The 24,476-nt window shown below is 45.8% G+C and overlaps 1 protein-coding gene across 1 annotated transcript in view; it reads right to left on the bottom strand.

Moving 5' to 3' along the window:
- SPAG16 (sperm associated antigen 16) overlaps nucleotides 1–24,476 on the bottom strand; it is a 220,209-nt gene that overhangs the window by 175,502 nt on the left and 20,231 nt on the right. The window contains exons 4-5 of the mRNA XM_056861239.1: nucleotides 9,949–10,047; nucleotides 2,492–2,619 (exon numbers count right to left, since the gene is read on the bottom strand). Of these exons, the coding sequence (XP_056717217.1) occupies nucleotides 2,492–2,619; nucleotides 9,949–10,047 (227 nt within the window). The remainder of the gene's footprint in view (nucleotides 1–2,491; nucleotides 2,620–9,948; nucleotides 10,048–24,476) is intronic.

The raw sequence follows: 24,476 nt of genomic DNA, 5'->3' as shown, positions 1-24,476 counted from the left end.
GTGGTGTAGTGGTTAAGAGCGGTGGTTTGGAGGGGTAGACTCTGATCTGATGAACCGGGTTGTTTTCCCCACTCCTCCTACACACGAAGCCAGCTGAGTGACCTTGGGCTAGTCACAGCTCTCTCAGAACTCTCTCAGCCCCACCTACCTCACAGGGTGTCTGTTGTGGGGAGGGGAAGGGGATTGTAAGCCGGTTTGATTCTCCCTTAAGTGGTAGAGAAAGGCGGCATATAAAAACCAACTCTTCTTCCTTCCTTCCTAGAATGCCATTCAAGTATTGCCTCCTTACATCTGAGAAAGTTCAAAGTGGGGGGTGGGGCGCGGAAGAATGGAAGGAGATGACCTGCAGAGCAATTTTAACATGCTTGGAATGTTAATATTTAAGGCCAAAAACTGATCCAGGATAAAACCAGTTTGGTCAGAAGAAGAAGAGTCGGTTTTTATATGTTGACTTTCTCTACCACTTAAGGAAGAATCAAACCGGCTTACAATCGCCTTCCCTTCCCCTCCCCACAACAGACACCCTGTGAGGTAGGTGGGGCTGAGAGAGTGTGACGAGCCAAAGGTCACCCAGCTGGCTTTATGTAAAGGAGCGGGGAAACAAATCCAGTTCACCAGATTAGCGTCCACTGCTCATTTGGAGGAGTGGGGAATCAAACCCAGTTCTCCAGATCAGAATCCACCACTCCAAACCACCACTCTTAACCACTACACCATAACAATATGAAAGTGCCATGAAGCTGCAGCTGACTTATGGCGACCCCTTAGAATTTTCAAGGAAACCCTCTCCATAGCGACCATGGTATTCACTGGTGGTCTCCCATCCAAATACTAAGCAGGGCTGACCCTGCGTAGCTTCCGAGATCTGACAATATGGGGCTAACCTGGGCCATCCAGGTCAGAGCCAAAATTAATATAGTTGAATAAATAAAATCCTCAGATTCATCTTCAGTTCTGTCAACTGTGTCCTATTGTCAATTGCTATACAAATGTTGGGTCAACATGACTTTTAGAAACCATACAGCCTAATAAAGCTAAGCTGAAGAAGTATTTGTAAGTGCAATTTTAAATGTCTACCCGTTAGGAGGTTCCTACCGGGCCTGGAGAAATAACAGATTAATGGCATGTTATTTACTAGGTGATATTATTTACCCTCCATGCCACAAAAACTTCAATTGCCCATTTCTACACATTAGGCATTAAAAGCCACACTTATAAATAAATACCTTTTAAATTTTATTAAGCGTTACTTTTGTTCAAATGGTTAAAAGTTCTATTTTTGCAATTTAGTACCACTCACCAATTCACAGAAAATAGTGTCATTATTTAATGCGTCTATTAAAACATTAATATTAATGTAAAAAATGAAGCTTCTATATCTAAATAGACAATCGAAATAATTCACAAGCTGTGATGTAAATACATTAATTAACTTGCCTAATTTAATTAATTCTTAAGCAGGCTTTCATATCCAAGAGGGTCATTTAATAAATGAGCTGAGGCCTTATAGGTATAAATGAATCAACTTTCTCAGCATTAATTATTTTCTCACTTCAAATCCCATTAGAGGTTGATCACAGCATGGATCTGCTTCCTATTAGCAAGAGAAAAATACTTGTACAAAGAAAAATGTGATGACTGTAATTTGCTTTTACTTATTAATGACGCCAATTAACAATTTAAAAGCAATTTAGAAACATTTATGGAATACATGTTTAGGACATTAACCCACAAGATATTAAACATGGGTGCTTCAGTATCACAAGCACTGATTCAGAAAACGTTCACATATGCACCCTCAGATCTGGAGTAATAAATGGCTGTAAACAAAGCACGGTACGTGGAACACGGCCTTTACAATAGAATTCAAGCTCTTCTGGTTAGCAGGGGAAATGTGCAATTTCTGTGGGCTCTCTTGTTCTCAGCTCAAAAATGTCCCCTGCGGAGTAGGACCATCACCACAGCTATATGGAGGAACAGTAGGGTTTCGAGCCAGGCTCTCCCAGAACTCAGTCAAAAACTCTAACCTCTACACAACACTGGCTCTAAGTATGTTTTACAAAGTATGTTTTACAAAGATGTGTAAATCTGCTTAATTGGGACAATTACATCAGTAGTAGAATTCAGCCTCCTTGGCCTAGAATCTGAGTCACCAGCACCATTTTATAGGCACAGAGAAGACCCAGTCCAGAGTGTCTATCCACTATTCAGAAAGCAAATAAGGCTGAACTGTTGGGGAGGGCGGAAACTTAACTTTTCTAAAAAAGCCATGATCCTAGGCTTTATTGCTTTACCAATGGTTGTCTGTTTAGTAATTTTACAACTTTGATTTGAAGTCTGCACTGACACAGAGAATCTTTCCCTATCATTAAGGGGGGGGGGACAAAAAAAATAAGCACTTCTGTTTTTCAAAACTGATAATAATTAGCAATAGAAGCTCACAAGCATTACTACATTTATTTTCTGTAGTTTTGCAGTCGGAAAGGTTTACCATTCGGTCTGAAAACAGTCCAGAGTCCTGTTCATCCCCATCCTGACGAGAAAATTGCAGAGGAAGTCATCCACAGCTTCAGGTATATCAGACAGGGAAGGCTTCACTGCCTGGCCTGGTCGCTGAGCCTTAAACAAAATAAAACCAGGTACCACTGTTGGAAATGTGCTGGACTGGTTTTAATCACCATTGCTTTCAGGAAAACACTTTCGAACACCGATTTGTGGGTATCTTTGCCCCTTACAGTGTAATGACAGCAGTTCGTCACTCCTCAGAATCAAAATACACCATGTGGCTTTTATCGAACTTCTCCAAAAAACACAGCTCCTCTTAGCTGCCTGACAACACAATCCCATGCAAGATTACTCTGATTGTAATAACTGCACTGGATTGTGCTTCATTTAAGTAAAAAGTGGCCCCAGTCAGTCCTAACAACAACCACTCAGTCCCTTGGAGAGCGATCAGTGACTCAGGGTCAACCCCTGTGCATTTCCACAAACACCCGGCACATCCAGCCATCAGCGATGCCCACGTTGAGTCCCATGATATGGATGCAAACATGTAGCCAGATGCGTGGCCACACCCACGTCAGCAAGAGTCTGCTTTTACATACATCGCTCCCTAGCTATCTTCTGTAGATATACGTTTGTCTATAAAAGGAAACCGTTACCAATTGTAGCTGGAAATAATAATGGGAAATAAGATCCATCCTCCTTAAGCTTCATTTATTATGGCTATTGACTGACTATGCTGCGTGCACCCTGCCCATGAAGAGAAGACACATCAGTGCACTTGATCCATGAGCATCTCTGCAGGGTGGGGGGTCAAGAAAACAGCGGCTGCCACAAGGTCAAGAATGAGGTAAACGTCCTCCTCAGAGCAAAATGGCACCTGCGGTGTTACCAAAATGGCTAGATCCAATGCCAAAACCGCCTTCTAAATCAGTATGTAACTGACTAGAAATATTCCTCCTCAACCACATAGTGAATTACTAAAATAGTGTGGAAACTGAAGGAAACACTTTGGCACTTCAGTAACGCCTGATGTCTTGTGTGATCACAGCGCAGCATTTCCTTGAATTCAAGATGAGGGGTTTTTCATAGGCATGCCATCAAAAAAAAAGTCCACTTCTCCTCCCATATCATTCTGCTACTGAAATGGGGACAACGACACGGTGTTCACTCCCCTAAAGCAACTCTCTCCTCATAGCCCTCCAAAGACACGTGCAGCAAGAGATTCCACAAAATGCATAGTCAGGATAGGAAAGGGCCAAGGGAGCTGTGCTTCTCCAATGGGAGCCCTCCATCACAAGCCACTTACGGGAGGGCCACATAGAAGAAGAAGAGTTGGTTTTTATATGCCGACTTTCTCTACCACTTAAGGAAGAATCAACCCGGCTTCGAATCGCCTTCCCTTCCCCGCAACAGACACCCTGTGAGGTAGGTGAGGCTGAGAGGGCTGTGACTAGCCCAAGGTCACCAGGAGGCTTTAGAAGCCTGCGCTCGCCACAGGCAGTTGTGTTGTGATTCTGCAGGACTCAGAGCTGCTAAAGAGGTCAGTGTAAGTTTTTGCTTTTGCTTGTTCCTCAGCTGTTTCGGAGCTTCAGCTGAGGCTGGTGTGTGTGAGAGAGAGTGTGGGTGAGGTGCTTGGGGCCTGTTGGAGAGGGGTTTCTGAGTGTTTCTCTTTGTTCTTTTGTTTAGTGTGGTTTCCAGAGTGAAGAGGGCAGTGTAATTGCTGGGGGTAATTGCTGGCCCCGCCCTCTGTTGTTGGCATTGAGGGGTGGGACTGAGAGTTGTTCATTTAGAAGCCTGCGCTCGCCAAAGGGCTCTTGACCTGTGGCTCTTAGCCTGGGGTCGTGAAACAAAGTTTGTATTTGTAGTTTACTCTGAAACTGGGAGTGTCGTGAAGCTTTTAGTAGGGTTACCATTGAGGGAGTGTGCAAGAAACCTGATAAGGAGGGCTTTAAACTAAATCTTCCTGGGAGAGCGAGACGTTAATTTAAAGCCTCAAGTGAGGACAATAACCGCAAATATAGATAGGAACGAATTGCAGAGGGTAGCACAGATGCAAGGAAAGACAGTTCAAAAACTTAACTATGGGAGGGAAACAATCTTAAATAAGCTGCCAAGAGGAAGGACCTGTGGTCTAAGGTGTCTCTACACTAATGCACAGAGCATGGGAAATAAGCAGGATGAACTAGAACTATTAATAGTACAAAGCAAATATGATATAATAGGCATTACGGAAACCTGGTGGGATGAGTCTCATGATTGGAATATTAACTGGAGGATATAACCTATTTCTGAGAAACAGACCAAATCGGAAGGGGGGGAGAAGTAGCATTATACGTTAGGGATGATTACATCTGCAAGGAGATCCAGGTCTTAGACACTGGAACCCAGCTTGAAACCATCTGGGTAAAAATTAAGGGGGAGAAAAATAGTGATGTTGTTGTGGGGGTATATTATAGACCCCCAAGCCAGACTGAGGCGTTAGATGATGCTTTCCTGGAACAGATGTCCAAACATTCAAGAAAGAGAGATGTAGTAGTAATGGGAGATTTCAATTAACCTGATATCTGTTGGAAGGCTAACTCTGCCAAAACGACTAGGTCCAACAAATTCCTCACTTCCCTTGCAGTCAACTTCATAGTCCAAAAAGTGGAAGAAGCGACAAGGGGAACAGCCATTTTGGATCTGATCTTAACCAATAATGATGACTGTTTATGGGGTAGAACAGTGATGGCGAACCTTTTAGAGACCGAGTGCCCAAACTGCAACCCAAAACCCACTTATTTATCGCCAAGTGCCAATACGGCAATTTAACCTGAATACTGAGGCCTTAGTTTAGGAAAAAAACAACTCATACATTCACGTATTTTGCGTTAAAAGAAAAACACAATAACAGAGCTTTCAATGATACAAACAACTTTTTATTGAAAGGTAAAAGTTTGCATTTGGCATACATCTCTCCAGGACTCGTCCTCTGCTCAGCCACCGGACATTATTGTACATAAGTAAACAATTATATTGTGCCTGAACCTCCTCAAGAAGTGCTTGAAACTGTCGACAATTCAGAGCAAGAGCCATGATATAATTCACCATTTTTGTGACATCTTTGAGGACATCGTCAAATTTTTTGAACAATTAATGTGATTTTTGCTGTTGTGTGCATGCTGATAATTTGTCTACCCTTGGCTCATACTTTGTAAGTTTGAGAGCAACACATGCAGCACTCAGGTCACCTGTTAGCCTGTTTCTGGTGTCAGATTTGATATAATTCAAAGCTGAAAACAGCTGCTCACAAGCATAAGATGATCCAAACAAAGTAAGGAAAGCAATCCCAAGTGCTTTCACTGACTTAAAATTATTTGGCAGAGAATTCCAAACTTTAAGGATTTCATTTTCAGAACTAACTGTGCTGTCCTTTTCCAGATAGAGCTTTCTTGAAATTCTATTAGCTCCATTTCCAGATTTTCTAAATCTAACCAGTGTAGGCAGGAAAGATCAAGTTCTTCAAATTTGGCTTTATCTGGAGAAGTAAGAAAACACAGGGTTGTCTCCATCTTACAGAACTGTAAAAATCTGTTACTAAAATTCACCTTTGCAGCTGCTACAATGCTAGAAAATTCCTTGTAGATTTCCTGATGGCTTGAAGGATTGCTGCAAATGTTGTAGAATTTTCTAAATGCTTTTTTAGACGGGCGGGGCCCCAGACAAACTGAAGACAGGCAGGGGCCCCAACAAACAGCTGAGCTGCCCCGCAGCTCAGCTGAGAGGGAGGGAAGAAAGGTGCTCAGCCACAGCCTCCAGGTCAGGCGGGGCCCTGACAAACAGCTGAGCTGCCCCCCAGCTCAGCTGAGAGGGGGGGCGTGGCAAGGTGCTCGGCCACAGCCTCCCGGTCCAAACTGAAGACGGGCGGGGCACCCTGACAAACAGCTGAGCTGCGGCCGCAGCTCAGCTGAGAGAGAGGGAGGGGCTTGCCCCGGGTGCAAGGAGAGGGAGGGCGCCAGCGCAGGCTTGGGGAGCATGGGCTTGGGGAGGAGCACCGCCCTCAGCGCCCTCACCACGGCAACACGGCACAGCCCTAGGCAGATGAGACGGGTCCACGCGTGCCCAGAGAGGGCTCGGTGTGCCAGCTGCGGCACGCGTGCCATACGTTCGCCAACACGGGGGTAGAAGGAATGGGATCTTTAGGTGGGAGTGACCATGTTCTCCTGGAGTTTGTTATACAGCAGAAAGGAGAAGCAAGAAATAGTCAAACATGCATTCTAGACTTTAGGAAAGCTGATTTCAATAAATTTAGGGAACTACTGGGTGTGATCCCGTGGGTGAGAATATTGAATGAGAAGGGAGTACATGAAGGATGGGAAATTCTTAAAAGAAAGATATAGAAGGCGCAATTTAAATCAATTCTCAAAACTGCACAGGGGCTTATTGTTGAGTTCTGAGAATTTGGCTGGGGCAAATGTGCGTTTGGAGAGCAGAGTTTTGAGAATTCAGATGGAGAAAATGTGCATCTAGAAAGCGGCAAATCCCAAGGCAAAACCTCCCATGCGTAAATGGCCTTTCCTTTTCTTCTCGCCCTCTCTCTTGCTCCCTCTACACCCCCCTCCCCGGCTCTAACCAAGCTGCTGGCAATTTTGCATTGTCCCCCCGCATCCCTTCTTTGCAACACCCCTCCCCGCCTTCTGACTGGGATAGAGGGGCTCGGGGTCTCCGCTCCTGCTTGTATCTGAGGAAGGGACCTCTGGCTCTCCAAAGAGAGAGGTCCTTTCTTGCCCGGGAGGTTTTGCCTTGGATTTGCTGCTCTCTAGGTGCACATTTCCCCAGTCTGAATTCTCAAAACTACATGGAAGCTTATTGTTTTGAGAATTCGGATGGGGGAAATGCGCATCCAGAGAGCGGCAAATCCAAGCCAAAACCTCCCATGCATAAATGGCTAGATCTCTCCCCCCCCACCCCCCGCAAATCTTTTTGGTCTATAAGGTGCTGCAGGACTTGAACCAAACTATGCATGACTCCAAATGTGCGGGAATGCCTAAACTAAAACCTCAGTATTCAGGTTAAATTGCCGCATTGGCACTCGGCGATAAATAAGTGGTTTTGGGTTGCAGTTTGGGCAATTGGTCTCTAAAAGGTTCGCCATCACTGCAATAGGGGAATTACAGCATAGTATAGAATCTGAGATAGTACAGGAATACCTGACTACTCTTGATGAATTCAAGTCTCCGGGGCCGGACGAACTGCATCCAAGGGTGTTAAAAGAACTGGCTGAAGTGATTTCAGAACGACTGGCAATAATCTTTGAGAATTCATGGAGAGGTTCCAGCAGACTGGAGGAGGGCTAATGTGGTCCCCATCTTTAAAAAGGGGAGGAAAGAAATCCCAAACAATTATTGCCCAGTCAGCCTGACATCAATACCAGGTAAAATACTAGAGCAGATAATTAAAGTTTGTAAGCACTTAGAAAGAAATGCCGTGATCACTGACAGTTAACATGGGTTTCTCAAAAACAGGTCATGCCAAACTAATCTCATATCTTTTTTTGATAAAGTGACAAGTATGGTAGCTGAAGGGAATGTGTACCTTGATTTCAGTAAAGCCTTTGATAAAGTCCCCCATGATCTTCTTGAAACAAAGCTAGTAAAATGTGAGCTGGACACTGCTACTGTTAGGTGGAGTGGTAATTGGTTGACCAACCGAACCCAAAGGGTGCTCATTAATGACACAACTTCATCCTGGAGAGGAGTGACTAGTGGGGTACCACAGGGGTCTGTCCTGGGACCGGTACTATTTAATATTTTTATAATTGACTTGGATGATGGAATAGAGAGCATGCTAATCAAATTTGCAGATGACACCAAGTTAGGAGGGGTAGTTAATACCCCAGAGGATAGGGTCAGAGTTCAGAATGACCTCAATAGACTGGAGAGCTGGGCCATAAGTAGTAAAATGGATTTCAATAGGGAGAAGTGTAAGGTACTTCACCTAGGCAGAAACAACATAAGGCACAGGTACAGGATGAGAGACAGTTGGCTTGACAACAGTACATGTGAAAGAGATCTGGGAGTCTTAGTGGACCACAAACTGAACATGAGTCAACAGTGTGCTATGGCGGCTAAGAAGGCCAATGCAATTCTGGGCTGTATCAATAGGAGTATTGTGTCTAGATCAAGGGAAGTAATACTACCACTGTATTCTGCATTGGTCAGACCTCACTTGGAATACTGTGTCCAGTTTTGGGCTCCACAATTTAAGAAGGATGTTGACAAGTTGGAGCGTGTCCAGAGGAGGGCGACCAGAATGGTCAAAGGTCTGGAATCCATGCCCTATGAGGAGAGACTTAGGGAGTTGGGTTTGTTTAGTTTGGAGAAGAGAAGGTTGAGGGGAGACATGATAGCCATGTTTAAATATTGGAAGGGATGTCATGTTGATGAGGGAACTAGCTTGTTCTCTGTTGTTCCAGAGACTAGGACACGGAGTAATGGATTTAAACTAATAGAAAAGCAATTCCACCTAAACATTAGGAAGAACTTTCTGACGGTGAGGGCTGTTCGATGGTGGAATGCACTGCCTCGGAGGGTGGTGGAGTTCCTGCCTTTGGAGGTCTTTAAGCAGAGGCTGGATGGCCATCTGTTGGGAGTGCTTTGATTGTGGGATCCTGCATTGTGGGGCGAGGGTTGGGGTCACTGGGGATGTGGGGGGAGGTAGTTGTTAATTTCCTGCATTGTACAGGGGGTTGAACTAGATGACCCTGGTGGTCACTTCCAACTCTATGATTCTATGTGGAGGAGTGGGGAAACCCATCCTGTTCACCAGATTAGCCTCTGATGCTCGTGCAGAGGAGTGGAGAATCAAACCCGGTTCTCCAGATCAGAGTCGGCCGCTCCGGCTGCTCCGGCCGCTCCAAACCACCGACTTTAACCACTACACCACGCTGGCTCTCTTGTGATGAAGCATGGGGCCCTGCTGTCCAAAGGGAGGAGGGAGCCCGCTGAGAACAACTCCTTTGAGCCTGGCTGGTGGCAGGGACACTGGATTACATTTCATCTATTCCCAATCGGCGATCCCGTTACTTTCAGTGCTACTAGACGATGAGTCAGCCAATCTGAATATGAAAGATCACAATATGCCACATTTTACCTCAGCCTTTGCTCTGGACACCATTGTAAAGTTCACCACACTTCATGGAAATATTAAATAGTTCAACTTGCTTCAGTTCAAATGTCATTTATGTTTCTGCTGTAAATCGCACTCTCCAGCATCCTCAAAGCAATATCATCTTTTATCCTTAAATGTTACTCCCTCTTTCTGTGTATAAATCGTGCACATGCTGTACACTATATGACATAAAAGTAAGCCTGTGTTCACTCATCTGTATCATGTACACAAGTATCACTTTATGAACTGCAAAGCGGGTCACTGATCAGCCATTTTGAAGAACAAAACGTTTACCATAATCTGGGCATCGATGGCCTGGTCTTCCATCGTCTGCAAAGCTTTTGTCAGGTCTTCATCACCTTCGTGCAGGCTAAAATCATCATCTGCTGGTATCTAAGCCACAATGGTAAAGAAAGACATGGAAAATGAGCACGCTCGCCGAATCCAAGAAAACCTCTTTGGACACAAAACAGCACATAGAGTACTGCAATGATCAGCCACGTGAGCCCAGTGGAGAAGAACGCTGAAAGTTCACATCCATCTTGTGCAAAGGGCCTGGGTCCCCCAGCCTCAGTTCCTGGCATCTCCACACACACTCAAAGAAAGAATAATCCTGGGTGGCAGAGCTAGGAAAACCCTCTGCTTGAGAACCTTGAGTTCTATTACCAGCCACAGTACTGGGTAGACGGGCTAGTGGCTTGATTCTTTCTCAGGCAGCTCTTGATATTATCGCTTCTTTGTCTAAAATGACTTCTGTATTCAACTCAACAGGCAAAGTCAAACCACACACATTTTTACTTGGCCCCCTCTACTTAAATTAATGGCACTGCCAAGGCACACAAATCCTCAGAACGGGGCTGCAAAAGGCACAGGCTTCTGTGCATGAACGGGCTGCTGCACTTCTGTCAGTGAGGAGACATGGCAGACCCAAAAGTGGAAAGAGTTTTCCTTTGTAGGCAAGGAAAAAAAGATTTGTGGGCAGCACCTGATTTTCCTCCCCCCCCCCCCCATTTCTTCTTCCTCTTTCCTGAAAGCCCTTATATGCTATCCCTGCTGTCTTTTCCTGTTTTCTTCTCTCCTTCCCACCCACCAACCAACACAGTCACTCCATTTGTCAGGATCCTGACCGCTGTATCAGGTTTCTGACGGTCTGATGCCTGGTTCTGTCAAGCAACAGGTCAGGTGGTTTTGTTTCACTGTGCATTGTCAAGCAGTCTGACAGGCTCTTGACATGAGTTAGGCCCATTGCTGTTCACACATCTCATTTTTGTTTCGTTTCTTTGTACTGTTCACGCAGCCCACTTTCCCATCCTCCCTCCCTACTCTGACCTTGAGCCCCTAGCTGGCCTCTCAGTATTATGGCTGGTTCACTCCCTTACTTTCTACCAGGCGCTGTTATCTCTTGGTTCCCAACCCGCTTAGCTCTGCACCTGGGATGGTGTCATGCTTAAAGTTATGCTTCGTAGTTCTGGCCACCATTAGCAGCTTTGACTCCGTGAATTGCTCATGCTGTGTACCTTCAAGCTCCTCAATAAAGATTTACCTGCTTCAACTCTACCTGTTCGAGCAAGTAACTTTTTGGGACTGCTGAGGGCAGCTTAAGAACTTCACACCATTGCACTAAAATGTTGGTGCAGTATATTTAAAAAACAATTTTTTAACAATTCCACAACAGTAAGTTTAAAAGTGAAGAACACTACATATCTTAGCATAGGTAAAGCATTCATGGGAGGAACATAATAGGGCATCCACAGAGTCACTGAACCTTTCAAGGCCGGAAGAAACACTTCCGGTCTACACCTCTCTAATACTTCTCCCTTTTTGGGAGAATTTACTACAATTTACTTGACCTCAGAGCTTGAGAAAAATCACACCTGGGAAGCAGAAAGAGTGCGGGAGGAGGGGGGAATTGGGGATAAAGAACAAGATTCTACAGATATCTGTGTGCATGTAGGTACTGCACACCCAAGCTAACATGGATCTGAACTCTGGTTGACTGTGAAATATTTTTACATATTTTACATGTACATATTTTGCAAACAATAAAATAAACAACATCCTTGCCAGCTATATATATATTACAGCGTGCAACTACAAATTAAGGCAAAGGGAGATTATTACCTCTTCATACTGATAGTCATCTTCAGAGCCTTCTGTTAGTGTAATCTCTGCATGTTCGGTTAAGCGGAAAATAGCGACTGTGTTACTTCAAACGTGATTTCATAGCATGTTTTATTTACAATTTATATATCAATTCTCTGCCATCGGAACAGTGTCAAGCTGTTCATTCAGAAACAAATTCTTTGCAGTTCTTGACAGAAGCCAACTCCATCTATTCAGAGCTATCGTCTTGGCTGCCAATGAACACATCATAGAAAAAATCACTCAACGAGACCAACAGTGAAATCCTACGAACATTTATACCCTTCCACGCCCACTGAGTTCAATGGATTTTGAAGTGGGCAACTCTGCTTAGGATGGCACCGTTAGCCTCAAGCACTACTTAAGCCTCTCTTTGCCTTGATATAACAATACAGTCTGAACCCCAACACGGCTGTTTTCTCCAATCATAGAATTGGATTCCATTCTTGGTGATGCTATCGTTGGCTCCCCAGATTTTATGCCTTCTGTAGCTGTCAGGGGCTATTCACAGAGCTGTTGCTCATCCAACAACCAATCCCAATTGAATGTTTTAGAACACGTATAGCCCTTGAGGCTAGGAAGAAATGCTCCCAATCATAGACTAAGCAGAATTTGCTAAGATTAGGACTGTATGATTTCCACACCTCTATCCACTGAATTGCTTCCTCATGGAGAAATGCGAAAAACTCCACTTCCTTGCATTCACACTTTTCCTTTTGCTTCTAGTGTGATCACAATATTTCTAAAGTCCACTCCTACAGGATTGAGGGGATAGCACTCCCTTAGCAATACCCCATGCCTCCTCTCTGAATTCCTATATTAAATTTAACAACAAAAAGTAATAAACTGTACTCAGAGCTATAAAAAAATTGGCAAACATTTTTTTCAGCTCGATTGTGTGGGAAGGACCAGGGAGAGAGCCAGTGTGGTGTAGTGGTTAAGAGCGGTGGTTTGGAGCAGTAGTGGTTAAGAGCGGTGGTTTGGAGCAGTGGAGTCTGATCTGGAGAATCAGGTTTGATTCCCCTCTCCTCCACATGAGAAGCGGAGGCTAATCTGGTGAACTGGATTTGTTTCCCTACTCCTACACACGAAGCCAGCTGGGTGACCTTGGGCAAGTTACAGCTGTTAGAGGTCTCTCAGCCTCACCTACCTCACAGAGTGTCTGTTGTGGGGAGGAGAAGGGAAGGTGATGGTAAGCTGGTTTGAGTTTCCCTTAAGTGGTGGAGAAAGTCAGCATATAAAAACCAACTTTTCTTCTTCTTTAGGGGAGGGGTAATTGCAACCCAGCTGTGGAGACATAAACTGACTGACCAAATTCATGGCCTCGCCTTTCTCCCCCTGAGCCCTGGACTTCCTTCTTCTTTGTTTCCCAGCAAGACTCCAGTTTGTGGTTCATTCTCAGGGCCACCGGTTGGAACACCAGAGCTGTCAGCTAGCGCATGATGGTGTCTGTGCATGCCTGCTTGTGGTAACTGTGTCAATTAGAGATAGAAGGCAATAATCTGATACTAGCACCTCAACTACATTTTACATTCAAACACATGATTAACTTCCAAGTATGTTTTTTTTAAGCGCAGTAAACATCCCACCTCTTGAAAGCCACAGGATTGGCTTTCCATGGTGCGGCAATGCAACCAAGCTCACCTGGGTTTGGTACCAGTAACTCCTTGAACAACACACACCATAAAGCTAAATAAGGCTTTACTGAAGGAAGTTAGAAAAGATATTTACAAACAAGGCATACAGTTCAGTGGCAATAAAATAACAAAGCTATCTTACTTACTGGAGCCCTAACACAGCAAAGCTGGTTCTTGAGGCAAACATTTTCCAGAGCATAATACAAGTGTCTTTCTGCAGCAACGAGGGGGTAAGAGGAAGAGGTCAAGGGATTCTAAACTTTTCTCACTAGCTACACCTATGGAGAAAGCTGGCCTTAACCTCCTGATTTCTACAACCAATCATGGGGCTGCATCCATGGTACTTTCCAGGGTGTGAGTGAGCTCCCCCCTCCCATACTAGGTCGGTAGCTGAAACGTATGACCTAATTTAGCTAGCCTGAGAACCTGTCCTTGGAAAGAGGCCATTGAACCTGCAGAAGTCAGCAAAAGACTTCAGACTGGAAAATTCCTCCAAGACAGATTCTCTCTTGACAATGACCGATCACATTCACAGATCCCATGCAGTACAACAGCTACTTCTGCATCCCATACCATTAATACTACTATTCAGTATGGCATCACCAGATCCCACCTTGCGACATCAGGCTCTTCCCACCAGTCAGAATCACGCTGGGCAGCTCTACACCTGCTCCCCTCAGAGTACTGTAGTGCCTTCTCATTCATAAACTTGGGGGCTACAGCCTGCAGGATAGACAGTCTGGAACTGAACTCTCAAGACTTACGCTTCAAAAAGAATGACCTGAACGTACTTTCTGAAGTGTGCCTTTAGCCTTTGTGGGCTGGACAGCAAGGCACAGCGGGCAAAACATTGAGACCCTTGAGTTCATATGGATCAGCTGTAGTGTGACTACTGTACTAGGGACACAGCATGCTGCTGATCGTTTTTGTAATTTTCAAAGCACTTTAAAATCTTCACTGAGCTTTGGCCTCTTGACAGCCATGTTAGGTAGGTGGCTCCGAGTCTTGCTTTACAGGGGCTGAGATGGCTTACCTCCCCAAGTCATCTGAAAGACCCCGCAGTGAATCTTGCAGATGAATGCCGATTTTTTCGCAACCCCCACATTCAGTTATGTGACCCCATATGGGGTTGTGACCCACAGTTTAAGAAGCTTTGCTCTAGGAGCCACATGATGAGTCCCCCTGTTCTAGGGTGACCCCTGCTGGATATTCTTTCTCATCACAGCCCCGTCCGATATAGCTTTCTCCTACTAAATATTTGCACTATGCAAGTATACAGCAACTCAGCCTCATTCGTGGGAGCTCTGACTCTCAAATGCTTACCCAGACCCTTGGAAATCTCACTGGAAATCTTGAAGGTGCTACTGGACTCTAGCTCATTCATGGCAGTGATTACATTTCATCCAGCAACATGAGAGGCTTCTAAAGGTTCGGAGGAAAAACATTACCATAGAAGAGGACGCAAAGAGGCATCCAATGGGACCTTTGAAGCAGAAAGGTCTAATCCTGAGCTAATGGAGTTATCTGTTAGAGGGGCAGGGAGGGAAGATTGTGGCAGGGCTAAAGATCAGTGTGCCCTGATCTGGATGGCCCGGCTAGCCTGATCTCATCAGATCTCAGAAGCTAAGCAGGGTCGGCCCTGGTTAATATTTGGATGGGAGACCGCCAAGGAATACCAGGGTTGCTGTGCAGAGGAAGGCACTGGCAAACCACCTCTGTTAGTCTCTTGCCATGAAAACCCCAAAAGGGGTCGCCATAAGTCGGCTGCGACTTGACGGCACTTCACACACACACACAAAGATCAGTGTGGTACTAAAGAATATCTTCCAGCTCTGCCGTATTCCCTCCTCAAAGTGCAGTGCATACACTTTAAGAACTTTATCTCATGTTTTGGTGCTTCAGAGCCAGCGTGGTGTAGTAGTTAAGAGCGGCAGACTCTAATCTGGAGAACTGGCTTCAATTCCCCACTCCTCCACATGAAGCCTGATGGGTGACCTTGGGCCAGACACAGATCTCTCTGAACTCTCTCAGCCCCACCTGCCTCTCAAGATGTCTTTTGTGGGGAGGGGAAAGGAAGGCGATTGTAAGCCGCTTTGAGACTCCTTAAAAGGAGAGAAAATTGGGGTACAAAAACCAACTCTTCTTCTTCTAATTTTTTTTAATTATTATTCTTAGTCACATTGGTGGCTGATTTGGTTTATAAAGAGTAAACTAGGGTTGCCAACCTCCAGGTACTCAGCACAGGAGTGAATATTACAAAGTGCAGATATTTATATAAATTGCTACAACATATAACATAGAGTCACAACTATACACTTATTGAAACAAACAACCTAAATAATTTATCCTACTATATACAATGTATGTTACAACAATCAGGCTGGAATGAACCAGACTGAAGATTCAAAGTATAGGTATAGTCCTTAGGTTATATTCAATCATCACAGGGAAGTCCTTGATTTCTCTTCAAGCTTTTAAATGGTGTTTCTGACGTTACCATGAGATGATGCCAAAAAATGAAAAGGGGATACGGCCATTTCGAATTCTTTGGCTTTAAATTTCTTCATCAGTCCCTCCTTTGACATATAAAAACATAATAGCTACTCATGTAATATCATCCCAATAGGCATTCATAAATTCACATGTAATCATTATAAACAGACTTACAAAAATCAGTCATCATGTAATATCTCCAGCTTACATATTGCATATTTGCTAAAACTTCAAGCAGGATAAATTTCAACCAGTTCCCACATAGGGTAACGCAGATGTGTAGCAGTATACTCCTAGTTTGCTAGCTAGTAAATAGCTTGCTGGTGTGTGTGAAAGGGAAGAACGCTAACCTTTCTCATCTGTTTTAGCAACTTTGAATCTTCAGTCTGGTTCATTCCAGCCTGATTGTTGTAACATACATTGTATCTAGTAGGATAGATTATTTAGGTTGTTTGTTTCAATAAATGTATAGTTGTGACTCTATGTTATATGTTGTAGCGATTTATATAAATATTTGTACTTTGTAATAGTCATTCGCTCCTGTGCTGATTTCCAAACCCTCCAGGTACATGCCCAGTGGTGTCTTTTTCCTTTCCAACCTCCAGGTACTAGCTGGAGATCTCCTGCTATTACAACTGATCTCCAGTCAACAGAGATCAGTTCCCCTGGAGAAAATGGCCATTGGACTCTATGGCATTGAAGCCCCCCCCTCCCCAAACCCCACCCACCTCAGGCTCCGCCCCCAAAACCTCCTGCCGGTGGCAAAGAGGGACCTGGCAACCCTAGGGTAAACCTAAGAGGCCTACAAGCATGGAAGTGGGCTTTAGGAGTTCGTGAAGCTACCATCATTGTGCTTTGGGCTGCCCCCTGCTATGGGGGCGGGCGGGAGGGGGAGAGTCAGCTGCTGCTCCTCCTTCCTTGTTTTGACTTGTGCCAACTCCCCCCACACACACACAGAGAGAGAGAGAGAGAGAGAGACCTGGCAGGGCCTGCTGTGCGGTGGCCCTCAGTTCTGCTATGACTCACCTACACGGGAGCCCCCTGAGCCTGGCAACTCCCCCCCCCCCGCCTCATACCAGGCACCGGCCTCTCTCTCTGGAGAAAGCCCTTTCATAAAGTACTCTGGGCATGTGCAAAGTGCTGGCCGGTTCAGCAGTCAGAGGAAGAGTTGGTTGAGATTTATTCAGCCCCCTCCCCCTCCCCCTCCCCCTCCCCCTCCCCCCCGAGAGACAGTGAAGCAGGAGACCCCCTGTGGGGTGGGTGGGGGGCTTTTTGCCGGTGCCCCCCTACGCTACAAGCGCCCCCCCCCCGGGGAAGGATACGCTGCAGGCAGAAAGCGTCCCCCTGAGGGGTGGCGGCGGCGGCGACCTCCTCCATGGCCCCCTCGGCCTCCCCTTCGCTCGCACGGCGCGTCCCCCGTTGCTACGGGCAACGCCGGGCCCGCTTCCGCTCCGCCATAGAGAGGGGGGCAGAGCGTCGCGCCCACAGCGCCAGACTTCCGGCCGCTCGCTCTACCTGGGGTGGGTGGGAAGAAGTCCGGCCCGCCCGGCGTGTTGAGCGCGGAGGGATCTGCGGCTGGGCTGTGACGCTCTCTTACTTCCCTTCTCCACCGAAGCCCCAGGGCGGAGACCCTTCCGCCGCCGCCCCAGGCTCCGTTACCATAGCAACACATAGGGCACCCCGATGGCGGGAAATAAACCTTTAAGGGTCGTCCAACAGGCTTTTCCTGCAGCTCATAAAACAAATCTCGCCCTTGACCCTTTGTTTCCCCTGTGGATCCTAGATGTAACCTATGTCCTGTTATACCTGTCTGGATTTAAATGTGTTAGTAGCATAACATCACAGCCCACGTCCAATACAGGTGTAACACCTCTTTCTCCTAAAATTGAGAATGATGTGTCAGATACTGGCAAGGAATAGCTGGAACAATGCTAGGGTTGCCAACCTCCAGGTATTAGCTGGAGGTCTCCCGCTATTACAAGTGACCTCCAGGGAGGGTCGCCAGGCCCCTTTTTTGCCACCGGCGGGAGGACTTTGGGGCGGGGCCTGAGGAGGGTGGGGTTTGGGGAGGGGCTTCAATGCCATAGAGTCCAATTGGCAAAGAAGGAAGTCCATGCATACAAGGAAGGCACACTCCTTCGGATATTGAATGAATTGTGCACGGGAGGACTAAGAGCTTGAAAAAGTTTCACATGAAATGGAATTATACCGGATTTCCATTGCACAACGTCTTGTTTCCGTTGCCTGATTGTTGCAATTTATATGTATGGACTTGAACCGAATTGAGCATTTTTGCCTATACTTACCATTTTGTAACGCTTTTTGCGTCGTTATATTGGGTCTGTATTAGACCAACTGCAAATTTCCTGTTTGCTCAACTGAGGTTGTGTTTGTGAGCTTTTTATTCTCAATATATTTTTCTAAACAGCAATATTGTATTGTAGCAACCTTATTGTGGGTTTACTTTTGCTTGTGCTTTCACTTTGAATTCACAGTTCCTAGAGGTTGGCAACCCTACCTCCAGCCGACAAAGATCGGTTCACCTGGAGAAAATGGCCGCTTTGCCAATTGGACTCTATGGCATTCAAGTCCCTCCCCTCCCCAAACCCCACCTTCCTCAGGCTCCGCCAAGAAAACCTCCCACTGGTGGCAAAGAGGGACCCGGCAACCCTAGACAATGCTCCTACAGCCCTATCTGCTGAACTATTATATGCCTTTCTGAAAGCTGTAATTCATTGTAATGTCAGCGAAATGTTGTGGTTTTTGATACTCCCTTAAGGCAACAGTCTATAGATCCCTAATCTAAAAATGGAATTAGTTTAAATCTATGGAATTATTTGTGCCTTGGGCTGAATGTAAGACATATTAAACAAAAGCAATTAAACACAACGTCATATATCTAATTTGGAAGTGGCTGGGCCACAGAATGTGGATCAATAGCTCTTCAAAATGGAGTTAGGAACAGATGGGAGAATTGAAATTGTCCGAAATACTAAAAACACCATCTGTACCTTTTAGAAACAAAACCCGCTGAGCTCTCAGTTGCCATTCCGGAGGTTGCTAAGCAACTACAACAATGCGTGGTGGGTGGATGGTGATGGCCTTCGGCCACAGACAATAAACTTTATCACACTACTGAGCTTTCCAAGCCTTGTTTCTGTAAAGCAAAGCCATGGAGGAGGGGTGGGCTTGGAGCCAAAGCATCTCTGGGAAATGGTCCATCCCCCCCCTCCCCTGTCATGACCTCTGATGGAAGAGGACTTTCCAGGGATGGCCCCCCTGGCCACTGGGCACCTGGACTGGGGTTTTCCCAGGGATAGGCTGCCAGGGGAGAGGAAAGAGGGTGGGGTGAAGGCTGGGGGGGTGGGCAGATGAAGATAAAAAGGAAACAGTTCTTTAAATGTCAATACTAAAATGCTTTCAATCTTATCTAAATTAACAAGCGCATGAAATTATGTTTACATTTAAAGCAATTTTGTTGTTAACTCTGGCCCTTTCATATTTTTACACTTTTGTGCCCGCAAATACATAACTTTTACCACTTTAGACATTTTCGGAGAGAGATTTCTTTCACAACATGAGAAGAAATTTGGGGCAATCAATAATTTCATATGGTTTGTACCACAAAAAGTATTTGAGCTTGTCATAAACAACTAGCCATTTGTTGTTCAGTGGGCCGGTACAATGTTTAGTTCAAATTCCATGCAAAAAATAATTTATCCCAAAAGTGAAAAGGAGTTCTGCAGCAACTCAATGACGGGTTAAACACCTTCTGTTGGCAAGAGCTCATAGAGCAGAGTAGGGTTGCCAGGTCCCTCTTTGCCACCAGCGGGAGGTTTTTGGGGTGGAGCCTGGGGAGGGCGGGGTTTGGGGAGGGGAGGGACTCCTATGCCATAGAGTCCAATGGCCAAGGCGGCCATTTTCTCCAGGGGAACTGATCTCTATTGGCTGGAGATCAGCTGTAATAGCAGGAGATCTCCAGCTAGTACCTGGAGGTTGGCAACCGGAAGCGGAGCCACCTTTTTAAGATGCACTTTTTCCAGATAAAGAAATCTGCTTTGCATGCAGATCCCCAGGTTCCCATGCTGGTGTGTTTAGGTAAAAGGATCCTGGGTTGCACGGCTGGAGTGATCTGTTGGTGAGATGCTGAAATCCACTGCTGGTCAGAGTGGGCGTTGCTGGGTTGGATGGACCATTTGTTGGACTCAATAGGAGGTAGGGTTGCCAGGTCCCTCTTCGCCACCGGCGGGAGGTTTTGGGGGTGGAGCCTGAGGAGGACGGGGTTTGGGGAGTGGAGGGGCTTCAATGCCCTAGACGGCAATTGCCAAAGCGGCCATTTTTTGCCAGGTGAACAGATCTCTATCGGCTGGAGATCACTTGTAATAGCAGGAGATCTCCAGCTAGTACTTGGAGGTTGGCAACCCTAGCCACTGGTAAACTAGTGCTTGCTTTCTGCAACACAAACAATGCAATCTTAAACTGATTTGCACCTTTCTAAATCCGTTGAAGTCACTGGTCTTAGACGGGTGCAACTGTTTAGGATCACACTGAACAAACAAAATGTTAGCTGTGTAGAACTAAGTCACTGTCTCAGGGGATTTAAGCATTGTACAGACTGCTTAAATCTGACTGCGATTGGTATACGTTCTTTAGGGGGTCTGAAGGCTCTCGAAGAAGACTGTGGGAGACTGGTGTTGCGAGTTCCTGGAAGAACTGGGTGACTAAGGAAGAACTGACATTTAATTATCTTATGTATGTGATACTTGCAAAGTCAAAGATGCCAATAATTTTAAAAACAATAGGATTGCTGTAAAGCTGAAATTTTCTTTTTACTATGGAAACTAATCAAATATTTAATTAAAAGCTAGGGTGAGAAACCACATCTAAAAAGTTGGTGCAAAGTTCAACGTGTTCAGTTAGCAGTTGAAATCAATCCCAGATAAACATAAAAAGATCTGGAGACGTTACCAGCTTCGTGAGAAAGTTCCACATGGGGGGGGGGGGGTTTGAGGTTGGACAGAAAAAGGGAAAAGATTCCCCCCCCACACACACACACAGAGCTATGGTTGCCAGCTCCAATTCCTGGAGGTGGGGAGCTGAGGAGCGGGGGTTGGGGGGAGAACCCTTAGCAGGGTACAACACTGTAGAGCCAGCCCACCCTCCAAAGCAGCCATTTTCTCCGGGGGAACTGATCTCTATCTGCTGGAGATCAGTTGTAATAGCAAGAGATCTCCAGCCACCACCTGGAGGTTGGTAAACAAGCGTTAGCTAACCACCTGGAGGTTGGCAACCCTAGCCTCACGGGGCGGACTGTTAATTAGGAGTCCGGGCCCAGCGTGGCCGAGTACAAAACACACGCCTTCAGCCTCCTGATAAAGGGCAGTGGCTCAGTCATTACTCAGCATTCGCAGCAGAGTGATAAATTAGTCGAGCGTTCCAGCGTTCCTTCTTTATTTCCTGTTTGGGGTTCTGACTTCAATTTGTCTACATACCTTCCTCTTCATTTCTTCCCCACACTTACTAAAATTAACTATATGCATAAATGACTGAAGCCGACTGCAAAGAAAAGACCTTCTCTATTAAAAGTTCTCTATTAAGGCACATCTAGGTCTCCCGTTTCACAGGAATGATTTTTTAAAAACAGCATATTCTGGTTGCAATATGGTGGGCAGTAAGGAATTTTAGACAGGTGAGTAGATCTTATTGTTCTGAAGAGTGCATTCATGTGATTAAATATGTATATATGTATATTGCCATTGTTGTTAAAAGCATTATGTTATGAACTCCATTGAAATGGCCTTTTATGTTTTCTTTAGATTTTATGGTAGCTTTTTAAAATTAAAACTGTTCCATCCCAGAATGTGAGCAGTTTTTAAAATTTTCTTCCTCCTGGCAGCATGGCAACAGTGACATCTACTGGAGAAAAAGGGGAATTGCTCTGGTCAGGGTTGCACCTCTTCCCAGTAGTCTGGGGGAGACAGACCCCAAGATGCTTCAACATGCTGTTCGTGTCTCTCTCTGTCTCTTCCACAGCTTGAAACTGCTCTTCATTTACACGCACTCTTCACCGGGAGAGGGCAGCACCTTCCATCCTTGAACAGGAGGAGAAAGCAGTCAGATGCCCACAGCTTGACTACTGGCGCTCATTAAGGAAATCTGCACAGCCACTAACAGACAGCAACCCTTTGGGTTGGGAAGAGCAAGATAGAAATGTAATAAAATAAAATAAATAAATCATTCTTCTTGGTTTGTCCTCAGGTGGGGTGTTTTTAGCCAGCCCAAAGCAAACCCATTATCAACAAGCAAAGCCAGAACAATATATTCTGATAACCTTACAAAGTTAGGGTTTCCAGGTCCCACTTCACCACCAGGTTTTGTGGGTGGAGCCTGAGGAGGGTGGGGTTTAGAGGAGGGGAGGGACTTCAATGCCATAGTCCAGTTGCCAAAGTGGCCATTTTCTCCAGATGAACTGATCTCTATTGGCTGGAGATCAGTAGTAATAGCAGGAGATCTCCAGCTAGTACCTGGAAGTTAGCAACCCTAGCTTGGCCTCATTGCGCTCATTCATTATCTGCATGGGGGGGGGAGTACTGTTTGATACAGTGAATTTAAATTGAATTGACAGCCAGGGAGGTGTTGTGGTTAGAGTGTAGGGCTAGGATCTGGGAGTCCCAGGTTCGAATCCCCACTCTGCCATGGCCGCTTTGACCATTGGACTCCATCGCATTGAAGTCCCTTCCCTCCCTAAACCCTTCCCTCCTCAGGCTCTGCCAAGAAAACCTCCCACCGGTGGTGAAGAGGGACCTGGCAACCTTAGGCCAGGCACCGAGGTCAGAAAAGTACTCCCAGGCATGCTGCAAAATATGGCTTTGCCTTTGGGGTTCTTGTTCCCTTTTTGAACCACCCCACCAGATTTGTATCCACTCTTGGTGTGGGGGCGGGGACAGATCTTGGAGCCTTGGCCACTGGGCTGGAAGGCGAGGCTGCCCCCAAAGACCTAAGGGTGTAAACGCCCCCACCTGGACACCACAATCCCTCATCTCGAACACACCATCTTGAGCAGTTTACATATTCTACATTTCTGGAAAATGTCATCCTTTGCTTAAATAATAACACCAAGCCTGAGAGCGCTACAAGTTTGCTAACTATTTTGTAACTTTTTGGTCGTTATCCTGTCAATGTCCTGATTATTTTTATTTTAGGGTTCCCAACCTCCAGGTGGAGCCTGGGGAATCTCCTGGAATTAGAACTAATCTCCAGACTATAGAGATCAGTTCCCCTGGAGAAAATGGATGCTCTGGAGGTGGACTCTATGACATTATATTCCACTTTGGTCCCCACCGCCCAAATCCCACCCTCCCCAGGCTCCACCTCTAAATCTCCAGGAATTTCCTAACCTGGAGTTGGCAGCCCTATTTCTTATGGACCCATATGGCTGCAAACATGAGGCCAATTAACTTCAAAGTTTTATTTTTCATTGCAAACTCATGAATTATCCCCCCCGCCCGAAGTCCATTTCTCTTGCAAGTTCGCACTCCCTAGACAAGACGGCTAGGTGGCCTAACCCTTCTTGCCCCGCAGCAGAATGCCTGCAGTTTTTGAAGAGTGTCAGGCTGCTGATACGTCTTTCTTTCCGCTTCTGCACAATCTCTGGCAGCATGCAAAAAAACTGTAGGGCAATGCACACTTTGCTGAAAATTAGCTGAAGTTGTTTCTTGTACATCTCATTTCATTGTGTAAGTGGGGGTGGTTCGTATTCTTTTCCAAAAACACACTTGAAGATTTTCTTCAGGTGCAACATTTGAAAAGGAAAATTCTCCGAAAGATGTGTGGGATAGTTGTGTAGTAGACCTTTAGAAGCTTCTCCCAGTTGCCCAGTTCACATATTTTAAGACTGAACGGACTATAGCAAATGTTAAGATCAAAACAAACGTTATTTGTTGCTTTGGCCTTTGTGGGTAGGTCCAGGCGGTACAGGGTTGCCAGGTCCCTCTTTGCCACTGGCAGGAGGTTTTTGGGGCAGAGCCTGAGGAGGGTGGAGTTTGGGGAGGGGAGGGACTTAAGTGCCATAGAGCAGGGGTGTCAAACTCATGAACACATGAAGCTGCCTTATACTGAATCAGACCCTCGGTCCATCAAAGTCAGTCTTGTTTACTCAGACCGGCAGCAGCTCTTCAGGGTCTCAGGCTGAGGTCTTTCCCATCACCTACTTGCCTGGTCCCTTTAACTGGAGATGCTGGGGATTGGACCTGGCAGCTTCTGCATGCCAAGCAGATGCTCTACAAGCTGAGCCACAACCCCTTCCCTAACTCAATTATTACAAGGGCCAGATATAACATACATGTCACTTGATTGGGCCTCACCAGCCCAAAGCAAAAATGGGGGTGGTGGCTGCCTCGGCTGGCTCGCGAACCGGATAAGAGCGCTCAAGGGGCCGGATCCAGCCCGCAGGCCTTATGTTTGACACCCCTGCCATAGAGTCCAATAGCCAAAGCAGCCATTTTCTCCAGGTGAACTGATCTCAATCACCTTGGAGATCAGTTGTAATAA

This window comes from Euleptes europaea, chromosome 15 (genome assembly GCF_029931775.1).
Source record: "Euleptes europaea isolate rEulEur1 chromosome 15, rEulEur1.hap1, whole genome shotgun sequence".
Lineage (NCBI taxonomy): Eukaryota > Metazoa > Chordata > Lepidosauria > Squamata > Sphaerodactylidae > Euleptes > Euleptes europaea.
This window is presented reverse-complemented; position numbering and strand designations above follow the sequence as displayed.